The sequence below is a fragment of the Alligator mississippiensis genome, chromosome 2, assembly GCF_030867095.1.
Source record: "Alligator mississippiensis isolate rAllMis1 chromosome 2, rAllMis1, whole genome shotgun sequence".
NCBI classification, from domain to species: domain Eukaryota; kingdom Metazoa; phylum Chordata; order Crocodylia; family Alligatoridae; genus Alligator; species Alligator mississippiensis.
This window is the reverse complement of record NC_081825.1, coordinates 104548057-104567038: the sequence shown is the minus strand read 5'-3', so window position 1 is coordinate 104567038 and position 18982 is coordinate 104548057. Positions and strand designations below refer to the sequence as shown.

Below are 18982 nucleotides of genomic sequence, written 5' to 3'. Positions count from 1 at the left end.
CTGTACTACACTGAGACAAAGACAAGACCTTTTAAAAGCTTTGCCAAAAGAAAGCAAGTAGTAAACAGCCTGGTAGTAGGGCAATTATCTAAAGTATGGGAGATCCAGACTCAAGTACCTAATTTGAATTAGGCAAAGCAAGGACTTGAACCCTGGGGCTATTTATAGCCCAGTTGAGTATTATTCTGGGGTGGGTCTTTTCAATTTATCTTGCCAGATATGTTCCATTTTGTATAAATACTCAGTACTCCAAAAAAACCCTTAAATATATAGCTCATGGATAAAGCACTCGCTGTTGAAAACCAGTTCTGTGAAAAGCAATGCTCTGCTGAGAAACACCACTGCTATCCTGAGACACTCCATGCATGCTAATTTCAAAAATACTAGCAATGTAGCTGCGTTAATGACACACTACTGCAGGGGTGGGCAAAATACGGCCTGCAGGCCAGAGCTAGGCCACGCTATCTGGCCTGCAGGACCCATAAAAAATCTAGAAAATTGTTATCTGCCTGTGGCTGCCTAAGGCACCAGCAGTGGCAGGACCCAGGAGAAGCAGGCAGCAGGACCCAGCACCTGCAGCAGCAAGGCCAGCTTGGTCCCGCCCCACCCCCAGTACCCCCACCCCCAACCAGAAGCCCTGCCTAGCAGTGGCTTCAGGCCTGACCATCCTGGGGCTGTTCCCCTGCCCTCTCTCCACCCAGAAGTACAAACTCAGCTAAGATCAGGGGGAGGGGAGGACTGACAGCAAGTGCCCCAACCTTTGGGGCCAGGCTGGCTCCTGCTGCATTCTGCGGTCCTGGCCATGCAGCCAGGAACTGCATGGTGCTGAAGTGGCAGGCGGGCAGGTGGGGGTTGGGGAGGAGCGGTGGCTGCGGGCAGAAAGATGGGGGAATAGGGGTGGTAACGGTAGCAAGCAGGGGGGAAAGTGGCGACGAGCAGGTGGGCGGGAGCACAGTGGCAGGTGGGTGGGAGCGCAGGGCCTGCGCTGGTGATCTGGGGCAAGAGCCATGGGGGCCCAGGTTGGGGTGGCAGGAGTGTGGAGCCCAAGGCTGAAGGGACTTTATGGAGCTGGGATGGGCTGCGCCAGCAGGGAGATGTGGGGAGCCAGCCCAGCTCTATAGAGCCCCCCCAGCCCGGGCTTTGTGCTCTTGCCAGCCTGCCCTGGCCTCAGGGCATTGGTGTGGGCCCCAGGTGTTGCTGCACTTCCACCTGGCTGCTCGCTGCCACTTTCCACCCACCTGCCGCTAATGCCACCACCATTTCCTCACCTTCCTGTCTGCTGACGCTTCTCCCCAGCCCCTACCTGCCCGCCTGCCACTCTGGCACCACCTGGTTCCTGGCTGCATGGCCAAGACCACAGAATGCAGCAGGAGCAAACCCAACCGGTCTCAGCCCCCACTGTTCCCAGCTGGCTCTGTGAGGTGCTGGCCAGGCCAGGCTGGCTCCTGCTGCATTCTTCAGTCCCAGCCATGCAGCCAGGAACCACATGGTACCAGAGCAGCTGGGGGGGGGGGGGGGGGAGGGAGGCGGCAGAAGAAGGGCAGTGGTTGCAGGTGGGGAGGGAGCAGCAGTGGTGGGCAGGAAGGTAGAGAAGCAGCAGGAGTAAGGGAGCGGTGGCAGGCAGGGAGGGGAAATGGTGGCGAGTGGGCACGCAGCAGTGTGATGCCTGTGCTGGTGCCCCGGGGCCAGGCGCAGCAGGGGCTCTGCCTGGCATGGGCCACAAGTGCCCGGAGGCCTCACACCTCCTGCTACTGACACTGGCCTCCCACAAGGTGAAACAATTGCCCGCCCCCGCACTACTGTGTGTGTACATACCAATAAACTCTCTTCCAGCAGAATTGATATAACTACAGTGTTTCTAGTTTAGAAGCCAGCACTGGAGGAGTGATTGCAGTGTGTTTCAGCAGGATGCTATCTTATGCCATACAGATATTCTATCCTGGACTTGAAAAATGTTTTCTAAGGAAAGTTAAATAAAAACTGGTACATTCCTACAGTTTTTTGGGTTTTTTTTGTGTGTGAGAAAATGCTTATTTATCAAAACCAAGGAAACCCCAGGTACAGTACTTGAAAGTTTCCGGAATAGTTTTATCATTTCACCCAAAGATTTATCTAAACTGGGTAAAAGATAATTTAAAAATACAGCGTATGGTCTCATGTTCCTTCATCTAATATGAAAAAGTAAACAGTATCTAGTCTATGAGCTATTAAATACCTTAAAATTGTGTCTGGTGTGTGGAGTTGACTCATAGGTGAGCGGGAACACAGACTTAACAGAATTAAGCTTAGTTTACATACAAAGTTGCACATGTTTAATTGAAGGTGCCAGTTTTTGACAGTTTAACAAAATCAGCTTGACTTTGTGTGGATCCTTATATGGGTTTGACCATTGCTGCCAAGTTTCTTTCAGTCCTGACCCCAATGGGTGCAACCAGACGAGTGTGCACATGCCTCTTGCAGCATCTCAAAGCCCTTTGAGATGCTGCAAGAGGCACGTGAGGGAATGGGAAAAAGTTCCCCGCACTGCAAATTTGCAGCACAAGGGCAAAAAAAAATGGGAGTGAATAAAAAGCAGGGCAGGGCACGGTCCCAGACCATGCTCTGAGGCAACCAGAAGCTGGGTCTTCCACAGAGATGCTTTGGTAGCAGCCAGTGCATCTCTATGGCTGGCCCTCACCCTGGTGCTGAAGCACGCTGCCTGCCTGTGCAGGGCAAGGCAGTGTGCCAGGTAAAGGAAGCTGGACCTGGGCTCCAATGCTGGTAAGTAGGGGGTCGGGGGAGCTCGAGGGGTGAGGGGACCATGGGGGAGACCCCTGCTGGCGCCACCCGCTCCCCCAGTCCCCTGGATCCCTGCCTCGCCTGACCCCATCCCCCTGAGCCCCCCACATCACTGCCCTACCTGCCCCCCCCACCCCATCTCAGCATCCCCACAATTAAGAAAAAAACCCAGCAACAAAATAACCCCACACTCACCGGCAGTAGCAGCTGCCATTGGGGTCACTAGGACCCCCCCACCGCACAGTGCGGGGCTGGGTGACAGCCCTAGCGACCCCAGCCCAGGCCCCGCTGCCCCCCACTGCATGGGGGGACTCTGCCAAGAGGACCCAGAGCCTCTACAGCCCCTGCTCCTGCAGTGAGTATAGCCTTTTTCTTTTTTTTTTTTTAAGTTCTGGAGGCTGGGGTGGGTTGGGGGCAGCCATTGTGGGGCTGGTGGTGCAAGCAGGGGATGGGGCCAGGTGGGACAGCCATTGGGGAGTGTGGGGGAGTGGGCAGGAGGTGGGGTAGCCATCAAGGGGGCTGCAGGAGCCGGCAGGAGATGGGGCCAGGTGGGGCAGCAATCCAGGGGGCTGGAGATGGGGCATATGGGCCCTGCAGGGGGGGGTAGCCCCTGTGGGGGCCATTTTGCCCCTGTTGAGGGGGTGCTGTAGCCCCTGTGGGGGGGCTGTGGCCCCTGTTGGGGGCAGCAAAACATATAGGTATTTAGAATTTGCTTTGTTATGATGATAGAAACACTGGTAGACTTCCAAATTGCTTTAGCACTGTAGATATATTAATAAAACATTGTCCAACTGATCACTGGCTCTCTGTCTCTCTGTCTCTCTGTCTCTCTATATATATAGTGGTCTTTTGTTTTACTTGTGGAGGAACATGGATTTCGGGGTATTTTACAGAGTGACTTTGGGATTTTTTTTATCAGGGATTTTTCAGTTTTCCAATAGGGAACACAAAAATTCCTGCTAGGGAGGCCAGTGACAGGACCCTGCCTGCTCAGAGCTGGCACTCTGGACCCAGCTGGAGGTGGCTGACCTGGCCATCTGGGGCCAGGAGGACATGCTTTGACAGTTCAAAGCAGGCCACCACACTGGGAACATCTTCCGGGTGATAGCTACTCAGATGGCTGGGCAGGAGCACACAGGGCAGTAGCACTGCAAAAGGTCAACTTTGCAGCCACAGTCCACTGCTAGCTGGCCCAGAGGGGCAGATGCCTTTACTGGCTGTGCAGCCCCCATCCAGGTCTGGCAGGTGTGCAGCAGGTCACAGCCAGGCAGCAGCCCCCACTGCCAGACTACCCACTGCAGTGGGTAAAGGGTGCAGGGAACTCTCTAGGCTGCTTCAGCAGTCCAGCTGGCACAAAGGGTACTGTCCCCAGGTACCAACTGGCTGGGCCCCAGAAGCTCCTGAGAGCAAGTAGCCCTGAGCTACTTGACAGGGCAGCTTTTTATACTGCTGGGGACAGCACAGGTGCTGGCCCTGGGCTCTAGCTCCGCCTGGCTGCAGATCCAAGAGGAGCCAGGCAGGGTTATTTTGCCCCAAGTGGAACAATTTGCCCCACACCAAAGTGCATGTCCAGGCATGTTCACTGAGGTAAAAAGCCCTGGCTCAAATTGGCACCACTTCTATTTGAGTTGCTGCAAGTGCACATGCCTGCATGTGTGGATGCGCCCAATAGCTCATTTTCCATCTTTGGCTGGAAAGGTAAAAGGCACTTACATCAATGCACATGGCCCCCTTTCCCTTCATTCCTTTCTCACAATTTCTATTTTTTCCCACTGCAAAACATGTAAGAGTAAGATATAGTCCAATCTTTGCTAGAACAAAAGCTACTCTTTGAAGATGATTCTGCTGGCTATTTAAAAGTTGTTTGCTAATACTATATAACAATTCCCTTGATAGGAAAACAGTTGGAGCCATGTGTTATTATGGAGAGGCAGAATTTTGCCTACTGATATCTGGTAATCCAATCCATTTGGAAACACTAGGAAGGATCTAACAAAAATGTTAACCTTCTAATGTCTCCAGCTCTGAATAGACTCTCCCAAAAAAGGATGCATTTTGTGTGTGTGTGTGTATCCCTGAATTAATTCTTAATTATACCATCTTCATTATGCCATCTTGTCAAACTTGCATATTGAAAAAAAATCTGTACATTGAAGTATATATCTGACTTTGAATGGATATTTCTTGATAGGTCTATATTTTTCATATTATATCTTTTATGATCCAAGAAACATACATATATATTTTACACGCATACTTTATTATATAAGTAAAATATATTGCTTTAAAACAAAAACAAGCTTGTGTCCTAAATAAAATCTATTTTACATATATTGTAATCTTCAACAGTTTTAACTTCCTGAGAAAACTGTTGGGTACAAAATATCAAGATATTACAGGCCTGATAAGTTACATACTAAACATTCTTGTTCTTATTTCAGTTATTTTTGTCAAACATTTTTTTTCAAGGTAAAAAAAAATTTCACTATTAACTCCAATTATACTTTAGAAAATTATATTATTACTACAAATTATATATGAATACACTAATTATTAGAAACTGGCATACAAAATGTATGGTCACCTACATGAGAAATTTTACATGCAATTAAAACCCAACTGCAAACACACATCTTCTAATTGCAGTTGCATGCATTTAAAATCAGTCATACTGTATTTACAAAATGAGGAGCATATTAGACGCGCAGTTTCAAAGACAGGCCTAATTTGTTTTTAAATCTATACCTGAACCTATAAAAAGGTTGCTTTGTAAAACATCCCTCCACCTGCTCTCCCAGCCCTGTCAATAGCTGCCCTACCCAGCCCCATTGTCCCAGCTCTTAAAAAAGCCCGCACTCACCGGCTACTATAGCAGCTGTCAGGGCTTCTGTGGGCTCATGGCAGAGACCCCGCACACAGCACAGGGTAGTGGGGATCGCCCCCCTGCCTGGCAGCAACTGGTGAGTGTGGGGATTTTATTTTTTATTTTTTTTAAGTGCTGAGACACTGGGGCCAGGTGGTGCAGCCATTGACAGGGCTGGGAGAGCAGGCAGGGGATGGGGGTTCGTGCCATAGCCCCACCCATGCAGCACGGGGCATTGGGCAGCAGCGGGGATCACCCCCCCGACCTACCAGGAGCCAGTGAGTGCGGGGCTTTTTATTTTTTTAAAGAGCCAGGATACTGGGGCTGGGCAGGGCAGCCACTGACAGGGCTAGGAGAGCAGGCAGGGGATGGGACCTGTTTGATTCGGAGATTCAGCCACCGTCAAATCTCCAAATCAGATTCAGCCAAATCAATTTGGGACAGTGATTCAAATCACCAAATCGAATCGCTGTCTCCTGAATTGGCCAAATCTGAAGCGAATACTAGCTGCTTCGCACAGGCCTACTGATTAGACCCTGCGCTAAAGAACAGTGCCAAACAGTAGCAAGGTTAAGATTGTTTTGGAGTCAGCCTGTGGTTACAGCATTTTCCAGAGAACCAGGGAAATTATAGGATGCCATCTTAGGGTTGAGACAACTCTCTTTAAACCTATCTGGCTGATGCCATAACACTTACCGATAAATCCAAGCTGGGAGAATTCAAGAATCATCCATTCAGAGGACTGTTTAAGAGTGAAGCTTTTTACTGACTGAATATACTGTGGTTTGGCTATAATGTCATCTTCCAGCTGGAAAAAAATAAAGTGAAACTGGTATTTTGACTGCTTACGGAGGTGGTAGTGGTCGTTGCATGTATAAATTATATTTTTATCATGTTATTATTGTAAAGCAAGTAACTGGGGATGCACCATACGACTGGACATGCTGGTAATTTGGCTATGTGTCTATAGATAACCCCATCTGAGCATCACTGACTAAATATTTGTATATAGAACTGCCTGTAATAGACTAGGCCAGGGATGGGCAAAATACAACCTGCAGGCCAAACCCAACCTGACAAAGGATTTTATTTGGCCTATGGTGGGCTCCTTGCCCCTGGTCAGCCCAGTCCAGACACAGGGGAGGGGGGAAGAGTGGAGGGCTGTGGAGTGTGGCAGTCCCACCACCCCCAAGTGTGCAGCATGGTGGCCACACTCCATTTCCCATCAGCCCCTGCAGCTGCTGCACTCCCAGACCTGGACCCACTACCTGGACACCCCAGCCCATCCGCCCTGCACTTACCACAGGGGGCATCAGGGGTGGGGTCTCCATGGAGACCAACCAGGACCTCTGCAGGCAGGACATGCTTGGCTGGGCAGATGAGACGGGGCCATGGGTGGGCAGGAGGCAGGGTCTGGGAGCAGAACGGGCTGACCAGGATCACAGGGTAGTGACAGCACAGGGCTGGGGCCCAAGGCAGAGCTATGATCTGCTCCTCATACATCCCTTTGATGTGGGGAGTGGATCATGGCTCTGCCCCGAGCCCTGGCCCCGCGCTATCACCCCTTCACAATCCTAGCCTCCACCCACCCATTCTGCTTCTGGATGCTGCTCCCTGTCCACTCGCAGCCCCTTCCCATCTGCCTGGCCAAGCGTGCTCTGCCTGCAGGGGTTCCAGTCAACCTCCATTGAGACCCTGCCCACCCGCACCATTCAGCATCCCCAGTAGTGGATGCAGGGCAGATGGGCCTGGGATAGATTGTATCAATTGCCCCTGTCCCATCCTTGCTGTGCCAGGCTGGGTTAGCACCCACCTTCACCAGTACACAACAGCTCAGCCAAATTCCTAAAGTGGTCCTCCAGCCAAAATAATTGCCCTTCCCTGGACTAGGCACTTTCCAGATACTCAAAAACTGGCTCGAATATCTGTCAGTTTAAGAACAAGCAAAGAAAAAAAAAAAAGAGGCAAAAGTAAAGGAAACAGTAATAGCCCACTGATATTTTAATCAGTACTAGTCACTAAGCACCATGACGGAAGTGGATCTTTACAGCAAATTTTGGATGTGGACCTGATGTGGTGGCAACCATTGATCCTCTTGGATCATGGTGTATGCACCAGGGCCACTCAGGCCATCAATGTATATGCCTGGGCAGGAATTTTTGGAGGAGTGGAGACTACCCAGACCTTCCATCCTCTCTTTAGGCCACTGAGACAGAATCCAAAGACCAGACTGAGTCCAGATGTTTGGTGCCTCCATGGCTGTAGTTGTATAAGTGTCTGGTAATCAAACCCAGGTCTCCTGTGTGGTAGACAAGGATTCTACCACTGAACCACAGAGGACTCATGGACCTGATGTCTGGCTGGGGAGATGGGCCAAGGTAGGCTGTACCAAACCACAGTGGTAATGTGAGAAAGCAGGGAAGCAGTTACACAGAAAGCTAACACATAGTTGGACACTGCAAGAAACATTAATGGTGCCAGGGAAGAAGCATTGTGAAGCTCAACAAAGTTCAGAAGAAAGTAGTCCTTTGAAAGGTGCAATAAAGCGTAAATCTGATGAGGAGTCAAGGAAAGGATTCAAAATAAGACTGGTAACATCACCTCAACAAGCATGGAGAAGCTTCTCAGTTGCATTTTGCATAGTCTTGTGGAAACAAAAAGTGAATATTTGAGGCCAGAAGATGTTAGATTTGTCAAGGCTGAAGAGCAAGGGCCTAAGTAAGAGATCTGACTGAAGTGAAACAAATACATTATGCATCGTGGAACTATTGAAGGGAAAGCAACAATTGTATGTGTGTGTGATTTGGACATGTGGAACAAGGAATGGGGTTTCAAATGCCGTGGCCTGGGGGAAATGATTATGTTGTCAATAGTGAAAGAGAAAGCAAGGAGGTTTGCAAGGGAAGGGAAGGAATTCTGATTTGGCCATGTCATCAGCTTGACAGAGACAAAATGAGATGCAGGATTTGATTTAAGGAAATAGTTATGCAATGGAGAAATGAATTTGCAAGAGACTGAAACCAAATGACCTAATGAGATTATCTAGAGAAGGAGTAGTTTACCTGTGGCATGCATGCCACAAGTGGCACAGTGGCTGCCTATGTGTGTGGCAGCTTCTCTGACCAGGGAGGGGGCAGGGAGCACACAGTGGGAGATAGGGCAGGGAGCAAAAAGCAAAGCAGCAGATTGGGTAGCAGAAGGGGATTGAAGTAGCATTTGGAGAGGGCACAGGTTTAATTTGTGGCACACCTGCCAAAAAAGGCAGGATGTAAACAAAGAAGATCAAAGAGGCAAGGAGAAAGTGTTGACGAAATGAGAGAGTAAGTAAAAAGAAAAGCACACAAAGGGACACTGAAGGAATGAGAAAACCAAGGAAGTATGCTGAACTCAAAAGGAAGAAAGACCATGAAGTGTCACAAAGCAGCATAAAAGACAAGGATATACAGGAAGCCCCGTGATTTACCCTGCTATTAAAAGCCTGTTTGTGCAGTGTAAAGAAAGTAGGCCAGGAGGAATTCTAGATCCATAGCACTGAAAGCCAGAAGGACCACCACTCTAATATGAGGCCGCTTCGGTTCATGACCCATTAAGTTTTGTCCAGTTTTCCCTGCATTGAGCCCAACAACTTATGTTCAGCTGAAGCATATTTTCTAAAATGGCATCCAGTTTTGATCTGAAGACAAATTTGCTAGTTTGTTCCAGTGGATAATCCCCTGCTAAGGAAAATTGTGTCCATTTTCTAATTTGAATTCACCCAACGTCAGCTTTCAGTCCTGGAATATTTTTATCTAACTTGAAGAAACTAAGCCAGTGCAATAGTTATACCGTGCCTGCTCAAGAAACTTGGAGGTGAAGGAAAAAAGGAGGGCCTCAAATTACATAATCCAGTTGCTAGGGTTGCTTTCTGGGAAACTAAGCAGCACATGGATACATGCATATTCTCCTTTATTCATTAGCCCATTCACAAGAGTGAGGGAACATGGATTATACAAATGGCAAAACAGAAAATGGGCCTTCAGAATGTGATTTTTTGGCAAATCAAAAAAAAAAAAAGGTAAAAAAACAAAATGGAAAATGGATGTTGTTCAGATTTCAATAAAGAAAGTAGTTCACTTTTCACATATTGTTTTTAAATATTTCAATATATTTATCATATTTAAAACAATGCAAAAGTACTATTTTTCCCTCAAGATGTCCAGCTGCAACATACTCCACAGGATACTTTTTTATTTTAATGTGTATGAAAAATAAGTTGCACATTTAGAAAAACACACAGATAATGTCACATTTTCAGAGACCCTCCAAATAAAGGGTTTGATCAAAGCCTACCAAAATCAACTAAAAGACTTTTTTTTATGGGCTTTTGGTCAGGTCCAAAGAGCATAAGCAAAGTTAAAATCCCAGTTCATACATAAGCATATAGTGACACTGTAGTAAAAATATAATTGGGAATTAGAATACAAACTGCATTTTCTTCTCTAAAGAACTATGTATAGATACATTTTAATGTGTTTCCTGTTATCACTGAACAGCCTTAATATACAGTTGTCTTCCAAATGATCTCAGTTGTATGAGGTTTACTAATTAGTCTACCCAAGATCTCTTTTAGTTAAATGGACTGAGGTTCAGATCATTCGTTTTCTTTACTACCAGGCAAAATGTTGAAGGTAATTGCACTAAATAGAAAAAGAAATTGTGAGATGGCAGATATGTTACAAACAGCAAAGCAGAACAGGATTTCAAATAAATAACTTTGAGCTGATAAATTCTGGATGATGATGCTGGTGTCTGCTGTCATTTTAATGCTTTCATTTTCATTCCCTCGAGTGTCAATAGAAAACACTTCCCAACAACAGTTGTAACTGAGCTTCTTAAAGATGCTTTCAGCTTTGAAAATGAGTAATTACCTCAGCATGTACAAGTGTAAATGGACCCAGAGAATAATTGCATCTCCTTCCAGCTATGAAATGATATAATTGCCTGCTTTTATGGTTGCCTTAAAACCCCATTATCCTGGTGCTCCTATTATTACAAGTGTCCCATGGGGCTCTTATGGACTGCAGAAAATCTGAACAGTTAACAGCAAAAATGATCCAACTGCCTGTAAACTTCTCTGAGTCATATTGATTAACAAAGACATTACCAAACAGAGGAGAAGAAATGAAGAGTTAATAGCTCATCACATATGGAACTCAAACTAGAAGACATGACTGAACATATATTAGTGCCTATTATCATCTTCCAAGTGGTTATTTTTAGTCAATCAATAACCCAAATCCATTCCTAATGTAAGCTAATTGGTTTCAATACACTTCAGAAAGCAACTTGCTTAGTCTCTCATTCAGTAATACACTTAAAAGCCTGTTTGTGTGTTTTGTTGAAGTCAGGATTTAGGTGACATGTTAAATCTAATTCTTATATTGAAATTCAACGATACCATTTATAAAAATGCTGTAATATAAAAGTTGTCCAAGTTTTTGGTTTTCTTCACAATACTAAACACACTTTTAGGTGTCAGCAAGTGTCAGAAAACCTTTAATTTCATTCTAAAATGTTTCTAATATAGCAATGAAGTGAGTATTTTAGAACTTTTGCTCCACGCTGTTATGAAGCTTTCTAAATAGTGACCTAGAGCATTCACACTAGATCCATACTTGGAATAGGACCTCAGATGCCTCTATGGCACCATTTTACCCAGCTTGATAACTGGACTCTATGAAAGCCTCTCTGTACAGGTCACAGTCTGTGCTGGGGAAGAAACTGGAGACTGGGCAGGCCAGAGAGAAGACAAAGTCTCTTCAAACCCTGCAGTTAAGTCGTAAAATATAATCCAGCTGTAAGGAGTACTGCACTTTCTGAACTCAGGGCTCAGTCTACATGACACAATCCAGACCTTAAGATTTCCTGGATAATGGAAAATGTGTAATTAACCCTAAAGAAAGATGAAAATTCATTGTCATCATTATGCACTAACACTGGGAGGAGGAGTGTAAGAAGAACAAATTATCATAATAAAAACAGAAGTTGAGAAAGCTAATTCTAATATGCCTAAAATGCTTGGATAACATTTTCTGAAAATACACAGTAATTTAGGAGCCTTAGCACTATTTTCTAATAACTCTTAGGAACAACAATAACAATGTCTCACTGATTGACATTGACACTTAGACCCGGAAATGCCTACAACATATTTAAAAATAGGCATTCAATTTGCGAGTAAAAACGGTCAAAACATTTCTAAAAGTATGTTTTAAAATTAGAAATACTATAATTCCCTCGCATGCCATGTACACCCAAATAAGACACTCACCTTATTTTTGGGAAGGCAGACTGAAGAAAAAAAGATTTTTCCAGAGTTATGTCTACATACAATACAGAGCCTAATCTTCAGCTCATTCACCCTTCCTTCCTGCTCAGGCAAAAGCTACAGTTTTTAGTTTTTATTCTAAAAGCTAAATTCTACTCTTTCACAGTTGAATTGTCAGCAACTCTTGGTTGCTCACCCACAAACTAAAACTGTAGCTGCTGCTGAAGATTAGACTTCAAGGACAGATCTAGGACTGTCAAAACAGCCTGCAGGGCTGTGAAATAGGAGAAAAGAGACCAGAATAGCTAAATTGCAACTTTGTCCATAAAACTGCTGAAGAAAGGCTACCATGATTAGTGGAACATTAAGACCATTAAAATGGAATATGGGTCATAAACAAGGATCCTGGTTTTCCTTGATGAAAAAAAACACAAATTCTCTGATAAACCTCCCCAAATCTGCAATTAAAATGAAACACCACTATATATATACACACATATCAACTGAACACAAGATTTTATTGACATATTTACAATTTTAAATCAATTTGGAAGCCTACCAGTGCCTCAATCACTATAGTAAAATATATTTTAAGTAGCTATACATTTTGGTATTTGATTTTGGGTTTTTTTATGAGGAGTGCGATAAAGATTTTTTTGGCCGATACCAACAGCTGATTATTAGCCAGCCACATCAGCCGATACTGATCTGATTGCCAATATGAAGACTGGCAGCTTGTAGAACAGCATCCAGCTGGTAAGTCTGTGGGGAGGAAGGGGCATGGTGTGGAGCAGATCAAGACCCCCCCATGGTGAGGGAGGGAGTGGGGCAGGTGCAGGCTCTGCCCAGCCAGGGCAGGGTGGGGTGTGGGACGGAGCCGTGGGTGGTTCGTCTGAGATTGAGGGTGGGGAGGGGACTGCAAGGGGAGGTGGCTCCCACTGCTGCATGCACCCCCAGCGGAGGTATCAGGGGCTCATGCCCCCTGGATTTCTGTGATGAGCAAGGGTGGGCTGTCTGCTGCAGCCTCAGGGCCAGGGGCTATGTCAGTCTCTTCCTGGCGAAGGGACTGGGCTAAGGCTATGCTTGGGGCAGGCAGGGTGGGGCAGGCAGCAGCAGCACTGGGAGGGAGGAGGTTATTGTGGGGGTTTCAGCCATCCCAAAATTTGCCATAGCCCCCCTTCCAGCACTGCCACCACCTGCCTTGCCTCCATCCGCCCCAAGCGTAGCCTTGGCCCCTCCCCCACTATGCTGGGAAGAGGCCGGCGCAGCCCTTGGCCCCAAGTCCCATGCACAAATCTGGAGTGCACATGCCCATCATGCGTCCTCTGTGGATGCGCGCAGCAGTGGGGACCGGCCCTCCCCCCCCCGGATGAGCTGCCCATTGCTCTATTCTGCTCCCCACCCCAACTGGGAGTGCCCGCCCCTGCCCCAGCCCCACTCCCTCCCTCACCATGGGGGCCTTAATCTACCCCACCATGCTCCTTCCCCCTCACAGACTTACTGGCCGGATGCTGCTCACCAAGCTGCTGGGCTGCATTCCTGGCCACGTGAACACTGTGGCTGTGTGCATGCATGTGGCATTTATCGTTAACATTATTGGCCACATAGGCCAAAAAAGTCAACTGCCGAGTATGTCAATTTTCCTTTTATTAGTGCTTACACAATATAGATTGATACCAGTGCACTTCTATTTTTTATCACGGAAAATCAAACTCCCCCTGTCCCCTTAGCTCACCAGGACACAAGTCCAGGCCCCTCACTTCCAAACCACAGCCACCCAGCCCTACCGGTGCCCCTCACTCCCCTCCCACAGCACCCCCCCAGCCCTCCTGATGCCCCTCACTCCCCACCCACAGTCCCCTACCCCTCCAGCTCTGCTAGAGGGGGCCCCCAGCTGTCAGGGCTATGGGGCCAGGGACCTGGGTCTGCAACCCCCTGCCCCAACAGCAGTACCCAAGCCCCAGGGAGGTGGTGGCTACTGTGGCCCAAGCAGGGAGTCAGACAACCATGCACTATATGGACATCAACCAGCACACCATTCTCTCTCATTGAAAAATAATGTTTTTGTCCTCTACCATACCATTGACCAAAATTCCCAGAATCAGCCAGAACTACCTTCCGGCAAAAAGAATGGGAGAAACTAGGTGACAACGCTGTTGAGTGGAGCTGGTGAGCAATTACCCGAATGGGGAGTTAGCATCTGGCTCCAGTTACAAACAACACACATGGCAGAGCTTGAACAGATTGAGAGTGGGTTTCAGCAGATGTAACTTTCTCATGAAATCATGGGGCTTCTAAACAACTGACCAACAAGGTTGGCAGGAAAAGCAAACCATGGTTCTGCTCCTGAAATGTTGCCAATGCACCCCACAATTTTTGGAAACACCAACACCAGAAGCAGTGGCCTGTGTAGAATACTAGGGGCAGACCATATAAAAATGGTGGACTGGGGACATGTCAAAGATAAAAAAAATTCTGAAGAAACTTATCATTTTGTAATCTCCTGTGGAATAGGCATTCTGGTGTCTGGCTAGCTCTGCTCCCAAGTCATTTGTAAGGTTTTGAAAATGCTGGACTCCAGGAAAAACTAGCAGCCCTTCTTTGGGATCAGTCATGCTGCTACATAACTACGGGTTCCCTCCTGCTCCATACTTCCAGGATCCATCAAGGAATTGAGAGCACCTCATTCCTTTTTTTAATTCCCTCCTCACGTGTGGAAACAACTGAATAACATGATTCTGGGGTTTTTAGAACCTCTCCTCTCCAGCTGAGCCCAGCAAACACTAAATGGAAGTAAACTTGCCTTCTAACTGCTATTCTTACCTGGGTTTTGTTTCTCTCTCATCACAATCTCTTGTATTTTTAGTTCTGGTTAGTTTAGTGCTGCTACAATACAGCTGTTGTGCAACATGCTGAGGTTGTAACAAGGAAAATGTTGCAATGCCCTACAAACAGCTAACAGGCCAGCTGTCTTGACACACACTAAAGTACACACTGAACTTTTCGGGAGCTTCTTTGGATCCAAACTCCCCATACCTTCTGCAAACATTGCTCTTTGGATTCTGCAGTTTAAGTCTCCCTACCCCCACCCTGGCAGCTTATTTTAATGACATATACAGGTACCTATTTTCCCATTTGGAAAAATCCTTTGCAAGTTTGTGTTCTATTGTTATCTGGGCTATTATCTGGAGCTACAAAACACACTTTCCATACATACAGCAAGAAAGAACTCTATTAAAACACCAGTTTCCCTACCACAGGCAAAAAGCTGTTAATGGGTCAATTAGATTTGCAATCAATTATTATTCAACCCTAAAAGTATTAGAAAGCTACAAGTGAAGTTGATCAAATAATGTATAGTTGAGAGATGCAGATAAGAAGATATAACAAACTTGAGCTTAAAAAGGGCATGGGCATTTATAGTTAAAAGCACAGATGACTTGTATCTTTACTATGATATTTAAAACTAATTAACTAGTAGAAGTTAAAAATCAGTACATTTTTATTGTAATTATTTATTGACAATATAAACATACCTGTAAATAAAATGTTCCCTTAGGTTGGGCATACAGCATTAAAAAGCTATAATCCAAATTCTGTTTAGTTCTCCACCTAAATATAAGCAGCAAATTCTGATAAGGTTTCTCTGGGTTTTATGGAGTTGTTATTAATACAGCCATTACAACACTCTAGGTATGATTCAAGTACTACTGTCACTCATTGTTAACTAAATCAGAGGGAAGATGGTAAAATACAATTTGCTAATCTAAATATACTATTTTAAAATGTCCTCTAAACTCAGCATATTGCAAATACTGCTTTTTTCAAGAAGTGTTTGAATGTATTTCTTTAAAAAAAAATCCATAAACAAATAACCCTTGATCAATGAACCAATTTATCTAGGTCAGATGACCTAAAGAAGTCCTCTCATTTTATTCTGACCAGCAAAATTTGGCGTGATTAAAATCTCTAAGTTTTTCAACATGCAGTAAAACAGTGCCAATATTAGTCAACAATACAGAAGCAGGTTAATAAACTTAATTATGAAGTTAGTGGTATAATATAGATTTTTCTCTAAACAGTAGGTAATACCTTTTTTTGGCCAAAAAAGTTGAGGTTTATTAAATCAGTGACCAGACTTTAGAGTAAGAGATTTTTTTAAAAAATTACATGTAGAACGAATTTCCAAAGTTAATAGATATGGTACATCTGATAGGGTTAAGACTTAATTTAAAGTATCAAATTACATGTACCTGATATTTCTAAGCTAGAAATACATACACTTTTACTATCTGAAAATAGGTGTATATATTTATTTTTCAATGCTGTATAATGTTGCTTACTGACATAGCAACTTTTTAATACTTGATACTAAATCCTGCCTCCTTTTAATGAATTTGGAGCAAGTGAACCACATATATTGCCAGGAATGAACAGTTATTAGTTAAGTGTACTGGTTAAGTGATTAGTTATAATATCAAAGCAACAACAGAAGTTAGATGTTAATTAAGCCCACTCAAACTGTCATTAGTTAGTTAAGGGCCAAGTAAGGTGATAGTTACAGAATTACAGAGTGCAATCATTATCTGTCAGATAACAATGGGGACAATGGGAAGAAGTTTTTTTTTGGTATTATCTATTCAATTCTAAACCTGTATGATTTCCAGGAGTAAAAGTATTTGAGTAGTAGAGAAACTGGAGAAAGTCTAGCTTTTATTTGAAGTTGTTGGGAACTGCTATCCACTGAAATAATAATGGTTTCAAGGAACCTGAAGGCCTTTTTTCTCTGAAAAACATCACACCTTATCAGTTTATTAACAATTGCAAAAGTCCTCAGTCTTTACTTTTGGAAAAATGTTCTTAGAAAGTTTTCACAAAGCTTATCTTACCTCACTCTTTCCTTTGAGTCCCCAAATGTTTCCTTAAGAGTGGAGAGGTCAGGGTAATAGGAAGCAGGAGGGGAAATAACCTCAAGGACTCCAGATTGCACTTCATTAGGGAATCTGTGAAGAAAAGATTAATACCTAAGGCCTTAATATTGGTATAGCAATCTGTAGACACAGAACCTATCCCCGTGCATAGTCAAGACCATGTCTATGTTGACATAAAAGTGCGCTTTTAAAATCACATTAGCTCAAAAACTTAGCTTAGCTCAACTGAAAACCATGCTAGAGCTCAATATGAACTTGAACATTTTACTAGTATAACCAATTTAGTTAGGGATGGGATTTTTAAAAATTAAAATAGATACAGTAGTAAACAGATCAAACTGATTTGAGTATGCTGCTGGAAGAAAGATGGACTGCTGCTACATAACAGCAACAATGGGAGAACTGCTATAGTGATATTTCTAAAAGACATACATAAAGCAAGGATTTTTTGGAGATACCTTTTATTTGACCAACTGTATAGTTGGGAGAGAGGTTAGACAAATTTTCAGAAACAAATGACCTTTTTCAGGTTCTTTGTTCCTGAAAGTTTGTCTAACCTCTCTCCCAGCTATACAGTTTGTCAAATGAAACACCACCAAAAAGCCTTGCTTCTTGTATATTTCCTGGACCATCACAGCTATAACACACCAATTCTATTATGACATATATAATAAATCAATTCGTAAACAGGTTTGTGTATTATGTGATATTATTTTTCCAGTAAAAGATATTACCCATTGTATAATCATAGGTTCAACTTCTTGGCTTCACATTTTTTCTTCAATGACTACTACAAATTTCATACCAATACTTAAAAAGACAGTATTAACAATGCAATATTATTCATAATGCAACTAGTCCATGCATCTGCAGTCCATACACCATATTAGCAGACAACTGATATGCTAGTTGCTTTCAAGCCTTGTTTTTTAAGTGTGTACAGTATTGCCAATGTCTACTAAGGAACAGAATAAGAGCAAGCAAAGAATATGGTGCTATGCAAGCCTTAATGGAATTTCATGATGGTGGGCAATTAATGCACTTAAATTTTCTTTGCAGAAAGCAGAAACATGTGAATGTGTGCTTGCTGGGAGCAAATTTGCTTCCAATGGGAGCAGTTCACTCCAGAGCTTCTCCTGCGCTGCTCTGCCCCCCTGCAGCAGCAGCCAGGGGGAGCTCCAGGCTCCCCTGGGTGCCAGCTTGGGGCTGGCAGGGGACACTGGGGGCTGGTCCCTATCTCCATGGGGTGGGGGAGAGCTGTCCAAACAGTCAGGACTGCTGCATCCCAGCCACATGGAGGTCAGGTCCTGACCCAATCTCCACATGGCTGGGACACAACAGTCCCAGCCGCCGGGACAGCTCTCCCAGCCACATGGGGATAGGTTGATGCTCCCTGCTGCCTAGGCTGACTGGAAGCAATTTGCTCTTGGTCAGAGTCTACACATACACTACATTAATCTAGTGCATTAATCTAATTTACTGTGCAGTAAGTCCCATGCATGTGTAGATGCCGATGCTTTACTGTGCATTAGATTAGCCTAATGTGCAGTTAAGGGTTTTGTGTAGAAACACCCAGTTATACTTTAATTCAGCCTTTCACACAGTCCATATCATTTACTAGCAGCACAGAGAACTAAATTACTGCACTGAAATGAAATAATTTGCTATTCAGAAATCAGGCCCACAACCCCCAAAGATAAAACTGTTATCTAAGTGTTTTTTATATGCTAGTTTGGGTAACATAACAAACATCAACACCAACAGCCTCAGATTTTAAGGCACTGAGATAAGTGGGTATGCAATATATGCATACTCAGGTACTTGGATTCTAACATTAATTCCTGGGAAAGGAAGCTCAAGCTAAGGAGAATTAGTAGATATTTTTCAGAGTAAAATTGCAAAATAGAATTGCTGAGTTAAAATGTGTTTACAAGAAGTACTGTTAGAGTGATGTGGTAGCTGTGATGATCCAGAAATTATGTAAGAGGCTAGGATTTCTTAGGGTGATATCTTTTATTGGACCAACTGCACAGTTGAGATAGAGTTAGACAACTTTTTGAACGCAAAACCTGATGACGAATGTCTTGTATTTGAAAGCTCATC

At 44.5% G+C, this 18982-nt stretch overlaps 1 protein-coding gene across 1 annotated transcript in view; it reads right to left on the bottom strand.

Moving 5' to 3' along the window:
* Positions 1-18982, bottom strand: part of MGAT4D (MGAT4 family member D) — an 88717-nt gene that overhangs the window by 21725 nt on the left and 48010 nt on the right. Inside the window, exons 6-8 of the mRNA XM_019489791.2 lie at positions 16838-16951; positions 15485-15560; positions 6338-6449 (exon numbers count right to left, since the gene is read on the bottom strand). Of these exons, the coding sequence (XP_019345336.1) occupies positions 6338-6449; positions 15485-15560; positions 16838-16951 (302 nt within the window). The remainder of the gene's footprint in view (positions 1-6337; positions 6450-15484; positions 15561-16837; positions 16952-18982) is intronic.